Here is a 25935-nt window from a genome sequence, read left to right on the forward strand (position 1 = left end):
GACAATTTTTTTTTGAATTAGCATTATTTCAAATGATAGAACATAAATAATATTTACATTATTTTGAACAGAACAAAATTAACAAGAAACTTTAGTAAAAATCAGCTCGTTATTATGATTATAATGTCTAATTCTATATGAACACTTCGATTTATGACATAAATCTAACATTTCCCTCGTATAATTGCGAGACTACTTCAATCGTTTTTTTTATGTACCTCATTATGCTTTATTTTTTTAATTTTAATAAGAACTGTATACAAGTTCATGATGCCGAATCAAATCAAAACACTGCAATTTTTTTCGTATGTATCAAGGTTGAAATTAGAGTGTCTCATCCTAGTTTATTCTAATGTAGTTCTAAGGGAATCATACAAGAGTTGACAGGCTTGCCCACCTAGGAAGGAAGAAATTGAATGAGTTTCTTCTCCTATTATTCTTTGTTAAATTTACAAGTAACATATAATATTAGAAACTTATAAAGTACAACAATGACACTTTGGCCGAGTGGTTAAGGCGTGTGCCTGCTAAGTACATGGGGTTTCCCCGCGAGAGTTCGAATCTCTCAGGTGTCGTTTTATTTTACATTGCTTATTGTATTAGTTAATTTAGATAAACTGAATTAAATCGAACACAATAACGACGCTTTGGCCGAGTGGTTAAGGCGTGTGCCTGCTAAGTACATGGGGTTTCCCCGCGAGAGTTCGAATCTCTCAGGCGTCGTTTTATTTTTTATCTTACATTGCTTCCGGACTTCCTTCGATTACTATGTGTATGTTTAAGTCCCCATTAGGTGTTGACGCTATCCACAACCCCAACACATTCAAAGCTGAATGAGTCTTAAAAGTCAATTTAAAGTCGTCTGGACATAAAAAAAGTTTTATACATGGAGCACAGCCAAAATCTAAACTAATGTCCTTTATAATGCAAAATTTAAACGTTCAGGTGACTACTTCTCAGATAATCCCCCAATTCATTATAAAAATTACTTCAAACAAAACAGACCTCAGAATGCTCCACCTAGGTACCTAATTAAGGCTAACAATCTGTATCACCTTGTGGAGTGGCAACATCCCCAGACTATAGAGAAAGAAATACAGACAAGACCTACGAGCAGCTGATCCGAAGTCACTCTCGGTCGGAAAACGCAAGTAACATCAAGCAAGAGAAGATGATATATATTTATATTTTTAGAATTACAAACTTATGTTTTGTGATGTCGATCCACTGTGACTGTATCCATCTCCTTGGCAATTTTGGAATCCTTTGCATTAACTCAAAAAATAATCTTTTGAGTTTAATGCATGTTAGTTGTCTGATCAGGAACGGAGCCAATCCAACCCCCGCCTATGACGCACGGGGCCCTTTAACATTAGTGCGGATCTCAAAGAATATTTTAGGTGGAAAACAGTTCATTTGGGCAAACTTCCGATATGTTAACAGCGAAATGGTGTTTCTGAAAACAAAAAATATTTTAGTTGGTGTATATGCAAATATCAGGTTTTAAACGGTTATAAATAAATTCATGTCTTTATTTTAGCTATGTTTCTGTCAAACACAGGTACTTAAATCTGAAAACCAAAATAAAACATTTCAATTCATAATCAACCATCATAATTTAAAATTCATTGAACCCGTATTATTTATAAGGCAGATGGTTTTTGTGAATTTGACAGGTTTTATTGATAAATATTATTATATATAATACAACATAACTAATTATTACTAATAAATTAAAAATATAAATCCAATAAATAATAACATAAATGAAGCTCTTACTATAAATCTAAACATAACAATATTCATGTTTTATATAATCTACCAAAATTTACAATAAAATTATCATTATAATAAATAAACGAACTGTTTTCAGCAAAATAAAAGATAAACATATACAATGATGCATAAGCGTAATTCATTTTCAAGTTTCAAGTTGATTCAAAACATAACTTAGAATATTTTCTGCCTTTGCCCCTGATCGGTTCCGGTTATAACCAATATATTTTCTAAAATTCATAACCAATATTAATTTGACGGGTTCATTAAAATTCAAAATGTACCTAACTAAATAAAATTTAAATTCGTTATTTTTCAGGCCAGGTTGGTCGGATTGGGCATGTTGCTTATACAACCCTAAAAACAATGAAATGCTCATTATGTGAGGTGACACAACCCATTGTATTATGTAAAATAACCAAGTGCAACCGATTTATCTAATTTAAACATAACATAGAGAATTTCATCAGAAAAAAATGTTGCTACACTTTTCAAAATCACGGACTGTACAAAGGGCTCCAGTTATTCCTAATTTACATACAACAAAAACTGCAACTAATTAAGAAAGAAAGACGCTACCATGAAGGTACCAGATAAGACCGAGACATGCTTTCTTCTGAAGTTATCCCAGGTGCAATTGTGAATAGCAGATTGCGGGCCCCAAGTGGCAGAGAGGTAGCAGTCTAATGTGATTTCACTGCAACAACAATTGTGTACAATGCATGAGTGTGATGTGCAGAAATGAGAAGCACCTCAATTAAAAAGGTAATTAACACTAGTGAAATGTAACAACACAAGTCAGGTAAAATGTACAGTAGGTAACAAGCAAATAGTCAAATTAAGCAATATAGAAAAGTATTTTGCTATTTCTTTCAGGTGCTCTATCTGCACAGTTTTTTTTTTTTTTCAGGCACTCTACAGCATTAATATTCATTACCAGAAAGCATAACCCTGGCAAATGCACCAAATCCAGACCTCGTACATAAATTCTACTACGAGCCTTAGAGAAACTACAATCTATGTAAACATCCCATGTCTCCTTTTGTCCTAGTAAGCCCAAAATAGGAGTATTTTTTTATAGATATTATTATTAAATAATATAGGAAAATAGAATCAGTAGCTGTGGTTTTTGATGGCATAGATGGATCAGTTTGGAGCCCATTTTTTTTTGGATCCAAAGTGTTTTTTATTTTGGATCCAAAGTGTTTTTTATTTTTTGCTGCCATTTAGAGCCGAATTTTTTTTTGCCAAATCCGTCTCTGTTTCGAAATTCCCAACAACTCAATCTATTTCCCTATATTATTTGATAATAATTTCTATAAATAAAATATTCTCCCAAAATAGCAAATTGCTTTTAAGGTTATGTATACAACAAGTTCCAAGAGAGGGTTCTTTCTGGTGCAACAATTAAAAAGGGTATTAATAAAAATAAAAAATAAAAAAACCATAAGAGAGAAAAATGAAAAATAGCTTTGTGTACTGGTAAAACTACTAAACAACCATGGTTTGAGATAGCATTTTAAAGTTTAGTGGGACAGTTTAGAGAAAACTAAGAAAATCCAATGAAAAAACAGCACAAGGCTCTTGCTTCTGAAAACACAAAACAAAATTAAAGGATCATTTGACCCTGCTTTCCTCTTAACACTTGTGCTACTTTCAATAACCTAAATGACCAGTACTGATAACACAATGTCAAATACACTCAACTTATCATATCGTACAAACCTTACTTTATTCAGAAGAGGAACCGCCCGCAACTGAGGTTTGTTGACCCTCCGCTTGTAACCGTTTGAGTGTAGATGCAAGCCAGTCTAACCCGTCATATATACCCTCTCCTTTCAAGGCACATGTGCCCTGTATGTGCCATGTTCTGTTTTTTAGTTCATACATGCCTAACCCTCTGCACACCTCCTCTGCACTCATCGCACCTTTCTGCATCGAAAAGATCATATATTTGACTTGTTTTGAATTTTCAGTAGGAATTTTGATCATATTATATTGTACAAATATAGTAGTGACTGTAACTAGGGGTGTTCATTGGATTTGGTTTATTGGTTTTCAACCGAACTGACAAATTTTGGATTAGATGGTTTGGTTTTTCGGTTCGGTTGGATTTTTGAATTACTCGGTTGTTCATATTTGGTTCGGTTTAATCTTTCTTATTTCGGTTCAACCAAACAAACCAATATATAATTGATATTTACTTGAATTACTTTGGTTTTTTATATTTTGTTCGCTTCGGCTCGACTGATTTATACTTGATATTTATTTCTATGATTATTAAATGTATCTGTGTATGTATTGAGTTTTGACCTTTTGATATTTACTCTCTTATTTTAGTTCAATCAAGCAAACCGAAATTTATTTTGGTTCTTTTGGTTCGGCAGTTATCCAGTTGATAAGTTTAATTCGGTTGGTTCGGTTAGATTTTTGAAACTCAAATAAAATTTTGATTTGACTATTTTGATTCAATTTTAACCGAACATATCATTTAAACACCCTAAGCAGAAGCAGCATAATTAGGATCTTTTCGGACAATTTTCAATTTTCTGGGAACCGGATAAGCTAAGTCTCAATCAATAATTGGTCCATGATCTCTCATCAATTTACAGTCAAATACTGAACACGGAAAGAGAAAATTGATCTGAAATCAAGCTGGTATGTGATCTGATTGGCAATACAGTAATTAACAGGAAACAATCCCTTTGCTACTTTTCAAAACCAAAGATCTGAACTTACCAAATCCTGCTTGTTAGCAAACACCAATATAACACAGTTTGCCATCAATGGATCCATGATAATTCCCTAATCAAGAAATTAATAAATCTATAATTATATAATTATAATAGCAGATCGGAAACTTGGAAAATTTAACTAAATTACTTAAAAAGCATTAATCGACACAAGGTCAGACCTGGAATTCATGCTGAGCATCTCCTATTCTCTCTCTATCCAACGAATCAACTACATATACCTGAAAACATACAAAATGCAAAAAATAAAAAAATAAATATATCCATCAAAGATAACTCACCTTGTACCAGGTAAAAGCTACTCAAATTCTAAAGATGGAAAATTTATTTGTGGATTATTACCAGAGCATCTGTATTGCTAAAGTACATCCTCCAAAGAGGCCTTAATTTCTCTTGGCCTCCTACATCCCATACTGTAAAAGCCACATTCTTGTATTGCACTTTTTCTACATTAAATCCTGTACATAACAACAAGAGTACAAGTACTTGTCAAGTTGTCATTGAACTTAATAATTAATAAATAAACAAAAAGACAGGACAATTTGTTTAGTTAAATATTATCAATTGGTTTCTGAAATTTGTTGAGGGTTATTTTGGGAATTGTTGGTGTACCTACCAACAGTTGGTACAGTGGATAGCACTTCACCAAGATGCATCCGGTACAAGATTGTTGTCTTTCCAGCAGAATCCAATCCAAGCATCACCACCTACAGAAAATAAAAATAAAGAAATAGTGTATAAAAGGTGAATACTCAATTCATCTCAAGTATATAAAGAATACATGATTTAATAGTCTCAACTCTCAAGCAAGGTCTTAAGAAGTAAGCAAAAGATATCTAACAATTTGAAATACAATTCCACCCTTCAATAAAAAAAAAAATTCAATCAATTCCACCATATCAGGCCAGAGAAACATGAAATCAGTTAGTTAATCTGTAATTCAACCGTATGAATTCAAGTTTCAGAGCAAATTATAACAGATCAAATCTAAATTCAGAAATAAAGGAACCGAGTAAATGCTCACCCTCATCTCTTTGACGCCAAAGAAGGAATCGAACAGCTTGCGTAAGGCCTGACCCATCTCTCTCTGTCTCTCTCTCGGCAAAGAGGTGAAATAAATCGGAAACTTTAGATCAGAGTTCGACCTTGCTTGAACAATGGTATTACTTCAGAGTAAAGGAAAAAGAAAACAAATCTAAAAATCTAGAGAGGGAAGAGATTGGATACTCTCAGGGTATCTTCCTTTCTCTATTTATCGGATCCTATAAGTTAGTTGGAGCAAGACACCTCATTATGTCAGCAATCTATACCAAGCAGGTCAATAATTCATATCACCTAGAGTAAATCGAATTTTGAGGTTAGATCTAGACCGTCCGATCTGCTTCAGCACGAATGTTTAAGTTTTGGATTCTGATCGAACGGTTCCAATATAAAATGAAATGTTAAGTTACTTCGGAGATAAGGACTGGGTCAATTAAGTGACTGAACTCATCTTGTTTCTGTCCAGTTTAACAGATCTACGTAGACATCCATTTGTTGATTAAAACCATCAGATCGAGATCTGACGGTGTCAAAATTTCAGACAACATCGCTTGAGTGACTTGTGAGGAGAACTCGGCCCGGATATATTTCCAAATTCAGATTATTCAGGGGTTCGCGTGATATTTTCGGACAAATTGATAAAACAAGGAGAGTATTTTAAGCGCACTAATTTAGTTATTCAGTGGCAATAATTTAACTTAATAAACACTTTCTTTTGTTTGCTTTAAATTTAGTAACATTTCTAATAAACAAGTTAACTATAAATGCAGCCAAATCTACCTTAAAAAAGAGAGAGTAAAAGAAAGGTGTTATTTTGAGAGCAATAATTGTGTTATTGAGCGCAGAGAAAACAAATTCTCATTTCGTATTCAATTTACTCTTATATTTATAATATTTTAATTAAAGTAGAAACTTAGTTAAATTTGTATCAAGTACGTGAAAGAACTTTATTAACTGTTGTTTGAAAAAGAATGAAAAAATTACTTGATTTATTGTCATTTTCTTTTGTGGCCCTGCTATTTTGAGAGTTGAATGGTCAATTCCAAATATTTTTTATGTTTTTAAAATCAAATTTATCTTTAATTAATATCTTTCTAGTTTGATAAGTAGGGGTGTCAATGGGTACGGCACGGATCGGGTGGAGGCATTTTCATATCCATACCCATTAAAATTGATTTTACCCGTATCCTACCCAAACCTATTAAAATTTTACCTTACCCTACCCTACCCTACCCTTACCCGTTAATATTATTGGGTAATGAAACGGTAGCGGGTGATAACGGATAATACTAATATAATAATTAGTTTTATTATATTTTACAAATGAAATATCAAAAACTCATTCATTTCACAATATGTAATTGTATTTTTAATAAAAAAAATAAAAATGAATGTGCAATCAGTTCCAACTAAATTATTTTTTATAAATAAAGAAAATTCAAAAACACGAATATATATATTTAAGTGGGTTGAAAATTGAATTGTATATATATGTAAATTTTATAGTTACCCTATAGGGTAACGGGTACGAAATAGTCATTATCCATACCCTTATCCATTTGATTAACGAAATTTTTTTTTTTACCCATACCCAATAAGCTAACGAAAAAAAAATCTTACCCATACCCGCCTTATCGAATACGATACGGATCGGGTAAACAGCTAAAAAGGTACCATTGACACCCCTATTGATAAGTCTTGTGTTGTTGTGCATCAGTGTAATGTTTAAAAAAATTAAAAAGGTAAAGTATGGTATGTTATAAAGTACCTTCTGACATTAATAGAAAGATTTTATCTCATGGAAACTATTTTCTAATTTTGTAAGTTTCATACTATCTTAAACTCCATCAAGCAATAAAAATATAATTAGCACCTCAAAATTTTCCAACAATAAAATATTACTCTAAAAAGTACTAAATCTAGTTCACCTAATTCTGATTAAAAACATAATTGTTAAAATTTCAGAATATACTCATACAATAATAGGTCAATGATTATACTCATACAATAATAAGTCAATGATTATAAAGATTATATTTTGATTATCTAGCATATGTAGTCTTGATTATTCTAGTTCACAATATTTTTTAGTGATTTATATAATCCAATAAATTCGCATTTTTATGTGCACCGAGGAAAAAAAAAATACTCAAATCCAATGAGAACATAAAAATAAAAAAAGATATACCAGAGCTTGTTGCGATTTTTTGTTTTAAAAGAACGATAAATTTCGGATATTCATTTTGGCAGGACAGTTTTTAATTCACACATAGTACAAGGTATACCTATATATAATTTGTGCTATGCTTGAATTAAAAAATGCTTTGTCAAAATGTGTACCTGAATTTTCTTTGAAAAAACAGTTAGGTGTGATGCACTAAACCATTCAGTCAATCAGTCTAATGATACGACTGCCTATTGGTTGCAATATTTTTATTTCTGAACCTTTTCTTATAAGTTGTGCTTTAATTGCAGTGAATTGTCTCCAATTACAATAGAGAGAGAGAAAATCTGGCTGATATGATTTTAGTAACGTTTCAACTCATATGTTTCTAATTTAAAATCTATCAAATCAGCTTTAAAATACAAAATATACTTTAAACTGTTCAAACTGATCTTCTTCTAGAGAGTTTTATTTACATACAATTTTTTTATTTTTAATTTATTTAGTATCCAATCAAGTGGTCAAAATATGAAAATTTGTGTATATATCGATGCATTGTTGGTATGTTAAAAAAGACCATTTTTCAAAAAAACAGAAAAAATAAAAAAAAAATTCTAAAACTGGTAAAAATGAGTATTCTACAAACTTAATATATAACCAATCTATTAAGATACTAAATTTGATGTTTCATATTGAAAATTTTGAAATTTGAACCGTAAGTATTTCAGTCAAAATGCTACTAAAAAATATTAGCTGGACTATAAATATATATTGCTTTCTTAATTAAGAAAGAACAAATTGAGTATTAAGATGTAAAATTTTCTCTCGGCACTGAATAGTAGAAATAGCACTTTCCTATTTTATTTTTTGAGCTCAAAATTTCCCCATTTCACATTTTTTTTTTTCTGTTTAGGGAATTCTCCGTGGTACACAGCCATAACTTTGATTCAAATAAATTCGAATCAATCTCTAATTGTTGATCTGGTAGAAAGGATCTCATGTCAAATTCTCAGTTCTTGTAAAATCCTACACGGCTTTCGTATTAAACGGATACGGGATACGGATACGAAAACGTGTATGTGGATGAATTATATTGATATTAACATGAAAGTTCTAGTACCCCTTTACGGATTGTAAAATCCTACAACAGTACACCTGGTAAAATCGAGTTAGGCTAATATGACACTAGTGTTATATCAAACTAAATAACACCACATCTTAAACTCTTAGATCTGTTTTAACAGTAAAAGCGGATAGTACGAATCTTAAAGCAGATCTAAAAATTTAAGATGTGGTGTTATTTAGTTTGATATAACACTAGCATCATATTAGCCTAACTCGGTAAAATTATATTGTTAACTGTTATAAAAAGCGGATATTCGATCCGTATCGTATCCGTATTCATTTATATCCGATCGTAAAAAATAAAAGCGAATATAAATATAGTTTTACCACTGTCCGATCCGTTTGCACCCCTTTCTCAAAACGACAAAAATCCACTTGAACTGTTGAACACCCCTGCACGTGATTCTCACGTGCTTCCGACGATTCAAAGCACAAATTCTCTCCCCCCCCTCCGCGCCCCTCCCTCTCTCTCTCTACAATGAGCTTAGGCATGGACGAATGGGACGAGTCCTTTCTCCGCCTCGTGGACGAAGCACTCGCCTCTCGCAACCTCCCCACACCAGCCACGTGCCCCGCACGTGCGCCTCAACCTCCGACTCTACGGCCCTCGCCTCCCCCTCTCCCTCATGTGGCGAACCCCTTGAAGTTTGATGGAGTTTCTGACGCGGCATCGGTGATTACAGAAGTTCAGTTCTCGCCGCCGCGTGAGCTGTCGCAAATGCACAGAATCGAGAGGCAGGGAATTGGGGATGATTTTGAAGTGGTAGATTCGTGGGGTGGTAATTTTGGTAATACTGACTCCGTAACTAAGAACAATAAAGAGATGGAAAAGTTGAAGGTGATGTATTATTTAGCTTTCTTTTTTGCGTTATAAAGGTTTAGTTGATTGGAAATTTACTGGTTTTTTTCTATGAAATTTTTATATTCAATTGGTGTCTGGTCTCTGTAGAATCTCTTAGACAAGAGAAAAGTGAAAGGAAATATTCAAATGAAAGGCAAAAAAATTGCAAAATTTTAATCCATTATAAGTATGCAATTATATCATACAGTTGTACAATAAGACACAATTCTTACCTTATTGTGCTATATTGCAGCGGGATGTCTCGCGCTTATCAGGGCTACTAAAACACAGGGTACACAAATCTCTACTGAGGTTTTCATTTAATTATCTCTTAGTTAAATGACAATTGAAGCCCCTAATTTTTAAATAGGATAGTGAGTGCTCAGAACTTAAAAAGGACAACGCAAAGAAATACGAACAGCTCAAGCATGCCCATCAACAAATTGAAGCTAGAGATACTGAAATTCGCAATTTGAAAAGAGCTAATGTGTAAGTCTACTTACATTTTTTATTGCTCATAGATGCACCAGTGCCCTTGGTGATGATTCGTAAAAAAAAATTACAATTGAAGCTTTATGCAATTTTTTTGAAACTCTTGAGAATTCTGGTGCAATAAATTTTTAATTTTAGCTTAAGTTAGGCAAAGTTGTATCTGTACTGGTACAACCTTCATACTATTCGAGTTAATTTTACAATTATATTTATATGTTTTAGTTGTACTGGTAGTGAACATACCCCTGTGCCAGTACGGAAGCCACCACCTGCAACTGTGATTTCTAATGGAGGATCGAAAGAAAGAAAATTAGCACACCTGCCTTCTAATAGAGAAGATCCAATGATGGCACCTATCCCAAAATTGTTGGAGTCGAGTCACCATACCATGAATGACATTGGTAAGGCATTAACATATACTTAGCAGATTTAATTTTATTTTTATATAAATATACTGTGTCCCTTGTTTATTTCTTTTATTTCTCTGATTCTAGCATTGAGCACCTCTAAATCAACTGGAATCAAGACAGCATGTGTCCAAGATGGGAACATTAACAATGATTGTAGTACAACTTCAAATAGCTTGTACGGAGAACAGATCTGCAGCAATCTAAGGGCAATTTGGGGTATCAAATCTTCTAACAGGATAGCAAGAAGGGAACTCATATCGAGCATTTTCGCTTCTTGTTCAGATGATATTTTTGCACCCTTTGATGACAGGGAAATGTCAGAAGCTGGTACTAGTGACATGAATTGTTCCGATATTGGGTTGACCAGTAGTAATGCTGTTTCTCGTCTCCAGGCACTAGTACCGAAGGTACTTCATCACCTTTCCTACCTTTATCTGGTACATTCATTACTGGCCAACTGGTACATACTAATTGGCATGTACTGTATCAGTCTTGTATTTGTGCCAAGCACAGTTTGAATTGTTTTGTTCTGGTTGTTTGCTTGGTCATCTTCGTTGGAGCTCATCCTCTTCAGGGGTGGAACCAAATAATTGAGATTGGTGGGGGGGTGAATAAGTGTCATGTAACTTATTTTATGAGGGGGCTAATAATATATATATATATATATTTTTTTTTTTGTAAAAAATAGAAATTTAAAGGAACAAAATATTTTAATTCATAGGGGCTGCTTTACACCCCTTTGCTTATCATCCCTCTGCCTCTGATCCTCTTTATTTCAGGTGCGGAATCAGACGGCAGAACTACACCATGTTGTCGAAGAATTACTAAACCTTTGTAGGGTAAAAAATGTTAGGATTGACTCCCTCTTTCTATGATTATTTATTGAAATGTTGTCGTTCCTTTTTATATCACCCCTTACAATAAATGAATGTCACCGAAAGTACACATAATTTTATTGTAAAGTAAGACTGATGCCCTTTATTCTTTTCTTTTACAACAGTAATGTATGGTTAACATAATTGTATAGCATTACTGGTGATTCTTATCTGTTAAAATTTTTGAACTTCAGGTTTCTCTTATAGCTAGATCTCTGAAGATATTGCGCACTATCCTACATCACCTAATAAGCTCCGGAACCTTTCTTAATCAAAGGTAAACTTCAATCAGCTATAAATTAAAATCCAAATGGAACGCATGTAACCAACACCCCCCACACACACACACACACATTGGTGTTGTAATTAGGAAATCCTTGGGTACATTTTTGTAAGTTGGTTAGCTTATGGATTCAATATAATTTTTCTCAGTGTGGCTTCAGGGAAAATGTATCAGCTGGGGCATCTCCTACTGACAACAAACAAGGAAAGAGAAGCAAAAATGAAATTAGTCATGTAATGGACTTGTGCTTGTTGAATGAAGATGCAAATTGCAATAAAATGATCGATCTTCCTTCAATTTGGTGGGTTGCAATTTTTGATGCTGCACGAGAAACTATAAAAAAAAATCCGAAGGAGAGTTATGTCCATGACGCATTGTTTATTATGATACTTACGGTGATGAGAAGTGATGCCAATACTGATCGTGAAAAGTAAGCTTGTATTTTTTTTTTATTAAATCAGTATCGGTTTGATCACCTAAAAATACAAGTGATTCATAGCAACAACAAAAGAATTTTGTATGATAGCAGTCTTCAATCTGTAAAGTCCTTTGTATTTGATTTTCGTATAGTTTTGGGTTATTAATAGGTTCTGCATAGATAGGTTGATAGCTTTGTAATTTCTTTTGCTTAATTACTTTCAACTAATAGACAGTTTACTATTGTACTACCGATGGAGAATAACCTATTCCACCACCTTTTTTCTTGCAAAATATTAATTTATACTAACAAGTTCAAGGTTGTTGCAGATTTCGATTAGCACCAGTTTTAGAATGTGTTCATCTCCTATTAAACAAGGACACAGGGCCCTTTGTGAAAAAACAAGCCGTGTATCTTCTTTTCTTGATACTTAACTGTGAGTATCATACAATCTCTAGTAGAGCAATTTTCATTGGAACCCTATTTATCATTTTCAGGTTTTGGCCTTTTTTCACTTTTGTTATATTGTGTCACAATGGATTCTCCCCGTGATTTTTATTAATACCCTCCAACAAAAAAAATTAGCAAATATGTCCCTCTGGGTCGAAAATTTTTCAAAAACGCCCTAACCGCCCAGCGTTTGGGGGGTCAGTTATTTTTTTTTGTTTTTTGTTTTTACGAAACCGCCCAGTGTTTGGGCAGTCAGCTACAATTTTTTTTTTTTTTTTTAGAGATCTTAATATTTTCGTCTAAAAATGGGAAATGAAAAATGTTCAAGTTTATAGCAAACATTCATTTTGATATTTTTCTTAATGTTCAACTCAGTGCTAAAAATGAGAAATGTCAAGGCAATACCTCCGCACTGCGAAACCTTTGGGTAATAAATCTAACTTGAAAGACACTAAAAAAAATATCAAAAGATTCATTTTAGCGTCCAATTTTTATAGCAAACATTCATTCTATACACACTAAACATCTTTAAAAAAATGTTTAGTTGATTTGCTATAATTTTTTTTAGAGATGTTTAGTGTGTATAGAATGAATGTTTGCTATAAAAATTGGTATTCTACATGTCTGAAAAATAAAAGTGTAAAACTTAATCGGAAACTTCAACTTAAGTTTGGAGGCTCTTTCCTTTGTTTTTTTGGCAACTTTGGATATGCATTTGTCAATTTTACGTCTCCAATGGGTGCCTGGCGGTTGTTCAAGTATTTGCAATCTAATCCAACTATCTGATTGATATAACAACACAAAATCTCTCTATAATTACAATCTACTCATCTAGGATAGGTGTCATATAATATACATTTTAGATGAAAATATTAAAATCTCTTTAAAAAAAAAAAATTACTGTTTGGTAAACATATGTAAAAAAAAAATCACAATCGTTTTAAAACTAGTATATATTTGCTATTTGCTAGTATAAACTAGTTTGTACCTTGGTAAACATCTGAAAATATTAAGATCTCTAAATAAAGAAAAAAAGTTACTGTAGCTGACCGCTGAAACGCTGGGCGGTTAGGGTATTTTTGAAATTTTTTCATTCAAGAGGGCATATTTGTTATTTTTTTTTGTTGGAGGGTATTAATTAAAATCACGGGGATTATCCCCACTGTACCTAACTGTACTGGGTGGTTATACTCTCTGTGAAATAACCAGTAGGGAATAATGTTCTGTACTTGCTTTCCTGTATAATTTGGTACCAAAAAAGAGAAGAGAGAAAATAAAAAGAGTAAAGCTAATATACACTTAAGTGTACCAAGTGTACCGTACACTTAACCTTAGGACCATCAGATTTCTTTAAAAGTCGTGCTACCACGACTTTTAAAAAATCTACACGACTTTCAAAGAAATCTGATGGCCATAAAGTTAAGTGTACGGTACACTTAAGTGTATATTAGCTTTACTCAAATAAAAATATGACTATAATGCGGAGTCCAATTTTCTAGGCAATTTTTGTTTTTTTAGATAGAGGTCAATATAGATGAATATTTAAAGGATTTAGGAAAGAGAGAATGGAATTGTATTTCATTGATTTCATCTCTAGTACATATACATCATGCATTTATAGCCATGGTTTACAAGTATAAGAATCCTATAACAAACTAACTAATCTAACTAACTACTGTTACGAGTCCTGATCTATCTTGCTTGCTCCAGTTTGACTTGGTCAAATCTTGTTTGCTCATGTTGACTTGGTCAACACTGTGATTCTTCTAATAATATTCCATTATATGATTGTAGGCCCGGAAACATTAGCGCTGTTCTGTAGTGGAGGCAGGGAGGGCGTGGATGTCATTTCAGAAAAGGCGGAGGAGTTGAGCGGAGATGTCTTGCAGCGCCAAATTGGCTTACTTTTGGTGGATCTGGGAGAGTGCTTATCTTGTCCATTAAGTGGATCTATGGTACAGTAATTTTCTTAATTTTTATATTTTCTTAGAAATTTAGATAAATAAACTCAACTTGTTAGCTTCATATTAAGCATGTCCGTATTCTTTATTTGCAATGGGGTAAATCATTTTGTGCATTATGGAAATGACATTTAGATCAGGTTCTAATCAGTGTCCTTGTTATTACTCTAGTTCTCTAGTTCTATTGTTCTTTGTTTTTTATTCTTTCAGTATTTTTTTTTGCAATTATTTTGTTTAGGACTTGAAGCTTGTCAGACAAGTGATCATTCTTTTGGCATATATTGCATCATATGGGCTATCAGGATTCAAATTTCTATTGGGCCCAGTTGGGCCCACTGAACTCAACTTATTGGAGCTGATAGTGCAAGTTCTTTCTGCTCAGATGGATTTAGAAAATAGCAAAGAAAGGTAACATATGATATAGGGGTTTCTGTTTCTGTTGTATCTATTGATCTGTAGTGGTACCAAAAGAATTGCTTTGATTTTTGCAACTGCTAGTCCATAGGGACATTAGGGAAACACTTGTTGTTAATTTTCTCTTTTGAGTAAGATTATGGTACTATGCATAGCACGATTGGTCGGTACTTTGGATCAATATCTTCATTTATAAACCTATCGACATGATCTATATATGAGAATGTATTTGCTTACTAAATTTTACATTTTTTAGGTAGGTAAAAAGGTAGAAAATCACTACATTTGAATGGTCTAGAATTTTTAGATTAATTGATTTTCTACCTATCTAAAAAAATAGTAAAAAATTGCAAAATTTGATAACCAAGTACATTTTCATATGGAGATCACGTTGAACGGTTCACATCGACTATTTGGACTTCAAAAACGGAGATATGATCCATAGTACTGACCAATCCGCACAATGCATAGTACAATAGCCTCACTCTTCTCGTTTTATTATTTTAGTTTATTTTACTACTGAATTTTGGTCAAAAAAATAATGGGAGCCTTAATTCAACTGAAAAAGTTTACCTCGTACTTGGTATCGATCATCTACTGACTTATATGGTGCTGGTACGGTACAGTAATGGCTACCGAATTTTCTTATTAACAAAAATTTTCCCAATTGAGCCTCAGTTATTTTCCTAAAGGGTAGTGCTACCACATCATCCCAAACGTTCTAGTTCTGACAATCACCCCTCTAATCTTTTAATTTTGGCAATTATCTCCCAAGCCTTCAATTTATGACAACTAGCCCCCACCCCAGGACTGTTAAATTCAATTAACATGATTAAGTTGTGTTGATAAATAACGAAAATATTCCTGCAATGCAGTATTTATTGTAGTTATTTTATCAGTTAGAAACTCTAAATTTTTTTTAATATCTATATTGTACATTTGTCACTTATTTTTTTTATTTGAAAATAATCTATAATTTGCCTTCAATTTTGAAATTTTTTTGCTTTCAAATTTAGGAAAAATAAAATAGTCAATAATAAATTATATAAGTTTGAGGGTAAAATTTTGGTGATTTACCACCCAAATGTTAATGATGATAATTTAAATTGAAGGGTAGGAGGTACAGGTGGGTGGAAGTAAAACTATGAAATAATGTTCAATATGACATTACGACCTAACTTAACTGTTTCTCTCCCTCTCTAGGAACTTGGTGATGAGGGAAGCATTGATTCTGTTGAATCGATTTGCGTCAAATTATTCTAAGACTACACTTGAAGTGCTAACCAGGAAATCATGTGCAAGTCTGATAATCGACATAGCCAATAGGATTCCTCGAATGGGCAGAGGTAGTCCCCGCACAAACAACACCCATATTGAATTGGAGATTGCTGACCTGGCACGTGTTTTTTCTAGTAGATTGTTCTCATTAATAGGGGAAAGATAATTTAAGAGTGCAAACAGAGAGTATTATTTCATATCATACTTTTATCTTGTCTTGAACTGGCAGGTTTATGATGAGTTAAGAGTATGATATGATCAATATGAGCAAATTGGGCAATTTGTGATTTTGCCTTTTTTCTAAAAAAAAAAATTAGATATTGGGCAAATTGTACCCAAAGAATTGTCTAAAAGCTGATGTTTTTCACTTAGCCATCCAAACTTAAATTAAGTTTCACTTTGACATGAACTGTTGAGTTTATTGCTGGTTGGAAAAATATTTGGATGAAAAATGCGGAACATTGTTTTGGATGGATGGGTGGAAAGTGCAGTGTTTTTGTGTGGTAATTTTGGTAGGTACGCGGTACAAATTGCTCAGAGAAGGTGCTAAAATTAGATGTAGGAGAAACTGTGAGGTGATTCCTCACCATTTTGATATTTTTTTATTTTGTAAAGACTTAGATGTAGGAGAAACTGTGAGGTGATTCCTCACCATTTTGATATTTTTGTCATTTTGTAAAGACAAATCGAGGTGAAATTATTACTGATTACCTGTATATAATGGACTTGAACCATCTGACATTTTTACTGAGGTCCCTCGTGCTTGATGCTGTGCTACTTGGAATCATTCGTTGACTTGAGAAACAGGAACTGTAGTTGAAAAAGAGGGAGAATTCAGTTCAAAAATCCATTGAAAAATAATGGGGACAAGTTAGTTACATGACCATGGCATCATAATTCATAGGTACAAAATATTTTTCCTTTCTCTTTTTACCCATCTCACTTTTCTTATTCTCATAACTATGATAAAAGAAGAAATGAAACTTCTCTGGCAAAGCTTTCCTTGAATACACACGAATGATCTATCTCAGATCCAAGCAGAGGTAAATTTTCTTTGTATTTAAAATAAAAAGAAGAAGATAGAATTTATGTTCCAATTTCACATAGTTTCATCTCCATGCAGTTCTTTGTCTTTCACGGGCCATTCAAATTTACTGAAGAAATTATTATTTGAACTTGCATATATTAACATAAGAGGGTTCCAATGTCTTTATATTTTAATTTTCAAAGTTCATAACACCTTTGTTTTATATATTGAGACCAAAATTTCTTCATCCAATCAACGCAGCAGTGGGCACTACACTCATCAGCTTACAAACTTTAGGGGTAGGCGGATTTCAACGGTTCGGATTCGTCATTTGAAATCGATTTGATGAGTTTTAGAGTTAAGCTCACCAAAACTTTGGTGAGCTTAAGAGCACCCTAGTTCTACTCCTCTTTCAATATTCACAGGAGAGTTAATGTAGTAAGGGTAAAACTGTCTTTTAATTTTTTATTAACATTAATCTTTATTTTTAAGTGATTATCTTAAGAACTAATAATATAAGTGAATTTAGATGGAAAAATAATTAATTTTGAAGTTTTGATGGGCAAATATGTAAATTAAGAAGTTATTATGGACATATATCTAAATTTCTCGAGAACTAATGTTAGTCCAAAAAGATGTAATTTTCTTTTATGTCCCAAAAGTAATTCTAAAATTATTTGGACAAGAAATTTGTTGCCCTGTAATATTTATTAGGAGTACACTTGCATCTCAAATCTTCATCTCTAAACAAATTTCTAAAAAAAATAATTAAATAGACAACCGTGTATCAAATATTCATGATGCAAATATTATATGTGCATTATGTAATCACTATGTATTTTTTAAGTTAAAGTTGGAGGTTAAGCAATCAAATTATTTAATATTCATAAATAATTGTTTCTTCTGAATTTCGAACATACGACTTTCTATACAGAGTACATTGTCTTTAACTCTTTATCATTAGACTAAAGACTAATTTGTTGTCTCTAATGACACCTAGAGAGCAAGTAAATATGAAGCCTTTTAAATTTTAACCATTTTTACTTAATTTGTTCTTGGCAAAAAAAAAAATGTGTACGTAAATTTTAAACATGCCATATTCCATATTAAAAAGAAATTTCTTAATTACTATACTAAACGCTATTATCCAATCCAATTGTTTTATTTTAGGTTTTGGTTTACCAAATACGAATAACCTAGTTAAAATATACAAATAGTTTGAAATGACACAAAGAAATAAGGGTGCAAATGGATCGGATAGTGGTAAAATTATATTCGTATCTGCTTTTTTTATTTTTCGGATATAGATACTGATCAGATATTAGACGGATACGTACAAATATGGATACGGATCAAATATCTGTAAATATATAAATGAAATTCAAAACTATATTCATATCTGTATGAATATTCGAATATCAAATATCCATATCTAATTATCGAATCGGATCTAAATACAGACGTATAATATCCAATTCGTTTGCACCCCTGAAAAGAAAACTATACTTCTTGGAATAAAGGTACGTAGAAAAAGTTTTTTAGAAAATGTCATTAGGCAATTATTGCAAATCATGTTTTTTTTTTTAAATTTTAATTTTTTTTTTATTTCAATAGGTTACGTACGCACTGACGCTAGCTCGCCTAATAGTAGGCGAGGCTAATACGAGTTTAGATTTTTGAGTGAAGTCAAATATTACAAACGGATCAAATTTGAATTCTTAGTTCAAACTCTGGTCTTAAAAATTAGCGGAGTACAGCTACAACATATCTCAAATTGATGGTAATTGTAAATTGAATCGCTACCTTTTTCTATTTATAAACGAGGTGGTTTTAACGTACATCCAATTTAAAAAAATATATATATATATTCTACTTGGGTGTAGATTTAATGCTAAAATTTAAATGCGTAAGATGACAACGTTTCCTTTTTATATTTAGAAAAAAAATATTCTTAATAATTTGTTAATTTGCTGATTGGATAATATTTAATTATTGATTTATCTCATAAAATGTGGAGTATAGAAGCATTGCTCTATTAAAGATACTTTAATTTCATTGTTATATAAAAAAAAATTTATTGTAAAACGTGGTGTACAACATAGTAACTATATACACGAATAATTCGCGTTTTATTTGTTTTTTTGATATTTTTGAACCAAACTCTGAATAAAACGCAAAAAAAAAAAACGTATAATATATTTTATAAATTATTCGCAAGAAAAATCCAGAAAAAATGCAAATTTTCTTTTTTTTTTTATAAATTTTTTTTTGAGATTTTTTGTTTTTTTTTTTATTGCACCGAATTATTTTCGAATTATATCCGAATTATACTAGTGACAAGTCCAACCCCATTTTATACCTAGGGCCCATGCTTTAAACTCCCATTTCAGGCCGTAAGACGCGAAAGTAAGATCCTCCGGTCACGAGTTACGAATTTTTTACTCCAATAAATTGAATATTAAAATCAAACTATTCGTTAGTAACTATGGTGTACAAAAGCATTGCTCTATAAAGATATTCTATCTCTCTCCCTCTCTTTTTTTTTTGAAGAGAAGCCCGTAGGCCTAAGATATTCTAATCTCGCCTTTGAAATTGGTGCACAGAAGTTTACTTTCTTCTACGACAAGTCCACTAGCCTTTAAAAGTCAAAGCCCGATAAATGTATTCGGATCCAAGTTTTATTCGTCTACCAGAAAATAAGATCCGGAACCCTTCTCCAAGCATCGCATCTTTTTAGTCGATACTACAAGTATTCTCTCGTTTTAACACTCCCGATCCCCTGGGGTAATGTACCATTAAAGTTTCAATACGAACCGTCCGATCAGAATCTGGGCCAATCCGACCAAACCTATAATGCATGGACCACCTTCAATATTCATGTTGGTAAATAACGAACGGACTGGATTCAATTTTAAAAATTGAGGTACCTTAGGTGATATGAATTCCTCGTTTAAACCCTCTCTCTTCCTCGAGCTCCTCAATTTTTTTTTCCTTTTACCAGAGAGAGAGAGAGAGAGAAACCGAGAGGGAGAGGCTACTAGAGATAGAGATGGTGCTATGGGAAATGACAGCGATAACAGCGTATTTCCTGGGGCTGAAGCGTACATATAAGCTAGCGCTTAGGATCCAGCGCCGCCTTATCGGACCCAACCATCCCAGGATTCGCGATTTTGTATATAGGTATGATAATCTGTCGCTTATTGTTGAATTGTAAGAGATTTCAGTTTTTTGTTTTGTGGAATTGACATTGTATGTATCCTTCATTGTCAATTTATTGAAAAATAGATTGTAATGGTCAATAATTAAATTGCTGTATTTGTTAATTGTTCTTTCATTTGTGATTTAATGTAAAAGATCCGTGTAATTTGGATCTGTGCTTGTCAACTTGGAGGATTTAGCTATAAATTGTGTTATTTAGTGCAAGGTTTCTTTGTTTTTTTTGTAATTAGGCCCTTCTTATTTTTTAGGGATTACTTTTGTAAAAACCAGAAAACTTCAATTGTCACCATAATCCCTACTAACAAGTCTCCCTACTGTTCAAGACATGGATTTGTGTATTGGTTTCTACAAGAGCTTATTCAAGAGAGGTTTATCTCTGGTCATGTTCTATGTTAATCTCTACTATAATATTTTCTTGATTTAGTTGGTTTCCATTAGATTAGTATACTCAAGTTTAATGTATGGAAACTACTGGACTAACTCACCAGAGAGTTGATTCTGGTACATTGAGTAAGTTAATAAATTAATTTGAGAGCTCGGATGGGTGAATAAGTTAAAAAACTAATTTCAGAAGCAAGGGATTGCTGTACTGCCTCATCAATATCAGCACTGGCTGTGTACCAGTAGTGAGTCACCATTTAGTGAACAATGTCATTTGAGGCTCGTTTAAGGTTTACTAGTTTTTTTTTTTTTTTTTTTTTTTTATATTTTATCAAAAACTGGTAGTTTCTCTTGGGTTTGTTGGAGGCCAGGCAGTAAGGCAGTTGGATGCATATATATCTGTACTGTAGAAAATAATTGATATCTGTACATACTTTTTCGTAAGGAGAGCATAAATTATGACAAATTAGAAGTATTACAGGGATGTTGTTCATTTTCTGTGGTGTTAATATTTCTTCCTTGTCAAGGTTATTTCTGGAAAAATGTTTTATGAGGGAGGCTATGATAATATGCATATTAGGGATCAACCCGTGCTATGGATCCATGTTTCTATTTTCAAAGTTCAAACAGTCTATCCGAACCTTTAAACATGATCTCCATAAGAAAATGTACCTGCAGACCAAATTTTACATTTTTTTAGAATTTTTTTACTATTTTTTTAGATAGGTAGAATATTACTGCTTTTGGATGGTCCAGAATTTTCAAATGAAGTAATTTTCTACCTATCTAAAAAAATAGTAAAAAAGTTCTAAACAATGTATAATTTGGTCTACAAGTACATTTTCATATGAAGATCATGTTGAATGGTTCAAATCGACTGTTTGGACTTTAAAAACGGAGATACAAGTCCATAGTGCGGCAGTTGTGTAATATGCATATTACCATAGCCTCATTCTTTATTTCCTTTCAATTAACTTCAATCTTGGAGATGATATGTCGGGACAAGAATTGAATGTTCTATGTCCTACCCAAGCATATCTGGCATCTATGTCGTATCAAATATAGTGGTATCTAAATATTTTGCTGCAGCAATAGCAGGCGCAAGGGCCATAATAATATTAATTGTACAAAACCAGTTTGCATATAATTCTTTCCAGCTTATTAATCTGTAGTAACTAGCAAGTTATTTCTAAGTTATCTAAAGAAGAATTATATGCTTATATCATATTACTTATATTTAGAAAATGCTACTTGTACCCTGCAGGCGCACACGGGATGTGTTTAATGTGGCAGTATCAGTGCACAAAAAAATACAAGAGAGAGATCTTGAGGCCGGTCGCAACCTGGGCAGCATCATCCTTCGATGGCTTGACCGGATGAAACCGTCGGCTCAGATAAGGCCACATCATCAACTCCCACCATCCTCTAAACCCGTCTCATCTCATCTCAAGGTGCAAAAACCCAGCACGATTTCCAAAGTTCCGCCCGACTCATCGTCCAATGGGAAGGTTCTGTTTGCACCTTTGAATATTAGGTCAAATTTTTTGTCTAGTGTGCCCATTACTCATATCATGAGGCAAGGGAGATTAAGTGGTACAAATTGTAACCCGTTTAGGCACCTCTCTGTGTCACCGCATGCTAGTGTCTCTAGGTTGGGTGCGGAGAGGAAAGGGCTTACTGAGGGCGTTTTCCGTAAAGATATAGCCCAATGGATGATGCAACCATAAGGTTTTTTAGGAGGGGGGTGCAATAAAATGTGAACAATGTAATGGATAATTAATTTCTTTTTGGGATTAGTTTAGGCCATGAAAAATCAGGGATATTAGATTTCCTTTTGGTGTTTGTACATTTACAGGCCTTCACTGCTTCGTTTTTTGCCTGATTTTTGCTTTAACTCTTTTTTTGTGGTTTGATTCAAAGAATAATAATATAACCATCTTGTAATATGGTAAGATCATGTCACATCACAATGTGTTTGGATATTTGTTACCTTTGATAACAAGTTGGATAAGTAACTAAAGGTGCTTATGCATTTTGATGCCATCTTGTTATTATGTGAATGTTATGTGTTTCTTTTCTTATTTGAGAGGCTATTCAATATTTTTTTACTTGATAAAATTTTAGTCTCAGTGAATTGGAACATAAATTTGAAAGTGTGTGAGTGAGATGTGTATGTGACTATGTCTACAGACTGGTATTTTTTTTTTTTTGAAGAAGAAGAAAAATGAAGATAATGTTACAGTTTCTTATTGACCTTGTACTTTTTTAAAACTAGTCCATAGCGTATATCACCTTGCCTTTAAACTAGTTTTTCCCTCTCTTTTTTTCCATAAACTACGCAATTAGTTGAAAAGCATCAATAGTGAACTCAAATAATTGCCCTCTACAAGTAGAAATTACAAGAAGTAAAATCCCTGATTATAATTTAAAAACAATAATTTCTCACAAACAATTTGGTTGGGAGCCTAGGAGCTTACCAATAGCGAAATGTACTATAGAAAGATTTTCATAATTTAAATATCTTTCAATTATTTAAAATAAAAAATTAATAAGTAAATAATAAAATGGCTAAATATGATATATATTATTTTCTCCGCACACATAAAAATTAGAGTGAGTCTATGGTACTATGCATATTACGATTTGGCACCGTGCTACGGCTTTATATTCGAGTTTTCAAATTCTAACGGTCGATCCGAACCGTTCATCTTGTTCTCCATATTAATATGTGTTTGGAGACCAAATTTTACATTTTTAAAATTTTTTTTACTATTTTTTTAGATTTACTGGAAATCACTGTTTTTGGATGGTTCAGAATTTTCAGATCAAGTGATTTTCTAAATATCTAAAAAAATAGTAAAAAAAATTAAAAAAATGTAAAATTTGGTCTCCAAACACATTAATATGGAGAACAAGATGAACGGTTCGGATCGACCGTTAGAATTTAAAAACTCAAATATAGAGCCGTAGCACGGTAGCAACCCGTGATATGCATAGTACCATAGACTCACTCTAAAAATTAACTCATATCAACTTTGTAATTCGTTTACAAGAGGCGAAGAAAATGCAGCATTATTACATAGTAGGTTTAGAGAACTCGACACAAGTAAAGGAAGCTCAAGTCACAGTCTACGCCAAACCTAGGCTGCCCTTGATGCACCTTTGCCTCTCTTGCCTTAGCACTTAAGCTAACTATTATAGTAATAATTCTTTTGTACAAAAATCTTAACAATATAATTACTTGTTGCGCTTAATCTTATGCAATGGAATAAAATGAACAATCAATCAAAAAAAAATTTAGTCATTACCTTTTTATTGCACTGTTTCCTACTTATAATGAAAGTATCGAACTAAATCTTTCATAGACTGCGCTTCACAGACAGCTAAGCGACAAAAAGGAACGTGAAGACAAGAGAGGAGAGAGAAAAAAGTTCACATCCTTTATATTCAAAACTGAAGGTGAACAGCCGCGATATCTCTACCGACATTTTTATTTTTACCCAAATTTTAAAACATTTTAATAAAAATAACCAGCTTTTTAAAAAAAAATTAAAAATACCCAAAGTGCGGAAAAATTCCGCACTCCGGAATAAAAATTCGGGAGTGCGGAAAAATTCCGCACCCGGGAATAAAAATTCGGGAGTGCGGAAAAATTCCGCACCCCGGAATAAAAATTCGGGAGTGCGCAAAAATTCCGCACCCCGGAATAAAAATTCGGGAGTGCGCAAAAATTTCGCACCCCGGAATAAAATTGTTTAGACCTTCGGATTAAATCCAGCACGGATCTTGAAGCACCCAATTAATCCTCTCTCCCTTCTCTCTTTCTCTCCTCTCCCTCCCTGTCCGTGATTTTTCCGTGAAAATTTTGAGTTATTGTTATATCCCAAAATTTTAAATAAATATTAATCGTGCTAATTTAAAATTTTACTAATTAAACCAAATGATCGTTTAGAAATTTTATTATCAATTTAAATGAATCTAAAAATTTCGAAATATCAATAAATTATGAAATTATGTATATTAAAATTTGAGATTTAAAAAAAAATAAAGTATAGTACCTATAATAATTTATAATTATCCATGAGATTCATAAATCGAAAATTCGTTACAAGTTCGTAAAATTTAGAATAGAAAATTAAATAATTCGTGTAGAGAAATAAATAAATAAGAGTTCTAATTAGGAGAATAAATATACAAAATTCTCATACGAATAAGATTATATAAAAGTTACAAATTTCGTTCATTTATGAATTATAGATATTTGACTTTATATATATATATATATAGAGTTAGGCTGGGGTGCTATGGATAGCATAGTGGCCTCTATGCTACGGCTCAATATTCGAGTTTTCAAAATCCAAACGGTCGATCCGAACCGTTCATCTTATTCTCCATATTAATATCTGCTTGTAGACCAAATTTTACATTTTTCTGAATTTTTTTACTATTTATTAAGTATTTTACAAAATTGTTGATCCAACGGTGGCTGCACAAAACAGTAAAACCGTTGGATTAGCGATTTTCAAAGTGGCTTAATAAATAGTAAAAAAATTCAGAAAATTATAAAATTTGGTCTCCAAGCAGATATTAATATGGAGAATAAGATGAACGGTTCGGATCGACCGTTTGGATTTTGAAAACTCGAATATTGAGCCGTAGCATAGAGGCCACTATGCTATCCATAGCACCCCAGCCTAACTCTATATATATATATATATATATATATAGAGTATGGCTAACGCGCTTTCTCTAGCATATGGGCCGAAATGCTTCCGGTGGAAATTTGAAATTTCAAAATCCAAAAAGTCGATCTGAACCGTTCATCTCCTTCTCCATATTAATATCTGCTTGGAGACCAAATTTTACATTTTTCTGAAATTTTTTACTATTTATTAAGCCACTTTGAAAATCGCTGATCCAACGGTGGCTTAACAAAACAGTAAAACCATTGGATCAGCGATTTTCAAAGTGGCTTAATAAATAGTAAAAAATTTCAGAAAAATGTAAAATTTGGTCTCCAAGCAGAT

At 32.6% G+C, this 25935-nt stretch overlaps 3 protein-coding genes and 2 non-coding genes across 7 annotated transcripts; 4 read left to right on the forward strand and 1 right to left on the reverse strand.

Annotated features, from left to right (window-relative positions):
* Positions 1 to 493: 493 nt before the first annotated feature.
* On the forward strand, positions 494 to 575 carry TRNAS-GCU (transfer RNA serine (anticodon GCU)). The gene has a single exon. It is a non-coding gene; the product is annotated as a tRNA-Ser (tRNA).
* Positions 576 to 641: 66 nt separating this feature from the next.
* On the forward strand, positions 642 to 723 carry TRNAS-GCU (transfer RNA serine (anticodon GCU)). Its single transcript has one exon. It is a non-coding gene; the product is annotated as a tRNA-Ser (tRNA).
* Positions 724 to 2205: 1482 nt separating this feature from the next.
* LOC144572594 (uncharacterized) lies at positions 2206 to 5804 on the reverse strand. 2 transcript variants are annotated; one of them, XM_078322228.1, is made up of 7 exons: positions 5554 to 5804; positions 5146 to 5236; positions 4872 to 4987; positions 4691 to 4750; positions 4516 to 4581; positions 3507 to 3708; positions 2206 to 2473 (listed from the first exon to the last, which is right to left on the reverse strand). In XM_078322228.1, exons 1-6 carry the CDS (start codon positions 5608 to 5610, stop codon positions 3508 to 3510), a joined length of 591 nt encoding a protein of 196 aa, XP_078178354.1. In that variant the 5' UTR covers positions 5611 to 5804; the 3' UTR covers positions 2206 to 2473; position 3507. The 2 variants fall into 2 exon arrangements, with proteins under 2 accessions (XP_078178354.1, XP_078178355.1); XM_078322229.1 differs by having other exon boundaries at positions 3502 to 3708; positions 5554 to 5795.
* Positions 5805 to 9327: 3523 nt separating this feature from the next.
* Positions 9328 to 16656, forward strand: SUV2 (protein dimerization). 2 transcript variants are annotated; one of them, XM_078322303.1, is made up of 12 exons: positions 9328 to 9697; positions 9954 to 9992; positions 10071 to 10189; positions 10427 to 10593; positions 10687 to 11009; positions 11382 to 11450; positions 11672 to 11754; positions 11921 to 12190; positions 12508 to 12614; positions 14423 to 14583; positions 14828 to 14997; positions 16207 to 16656. In XM_078322303.1, the coding sequence occupies exons 1-12, from the start codon at positions 9338 to 9340 to the stop codon at positions 16445 to 16447; spliced, it is 2109 nt and encodes a 702-aa protein (XP_078178429.1). In that variant the 5' UTR covers positions 9328 to 9337; the 3' UTR covers positions 16448 to 16656. The 2 variants fall into 2 exon arrangements, with proteins under 2 accessions (XP_078178429.1, XP_078178428.1); XM_078322302.1 differs by having other exon boundaries at positions 9335 to 9697; positions 10415 to 10593.
* Positions 16657 to 20275: 3619 nt separating this feature from the next.
* Positions 20276 to 22875, forward strand: LOC144572755 (uncharacterized). The gene is made up of 2 exons (XM_078322429.1): positions 20276 to 20488; positions 22173 to 22875. The coding sequence occupies exons 1-2, from the start codon at positions 20358 to 20360 to the stop codon at positions 22633 to 22635; spliced, it is 594 nt and encodes a 197-aa protein (XP_078178555.1). The 5' UTR covers positions 20276 to 20357; the 3' UTR covers positions 22636 to 22875.
* Positions 22876 to 25935: the final 3060 nt, after the last annotated feature.

Source organism: Carex rostrata, chromosome 20, assembly GCF_964058835.1.
Source record: "Carex rostrata chromosome 20, lpCarRost1.2, whole genome shotgun sequence".
Classification (NCBI taxonomy): domain Eukaryota; kingdom Viridiplantae; phylum Streptophyta; class Magnoliopsida; order Poales; family Cyperaceae; genus Carex; species Carex rostrata.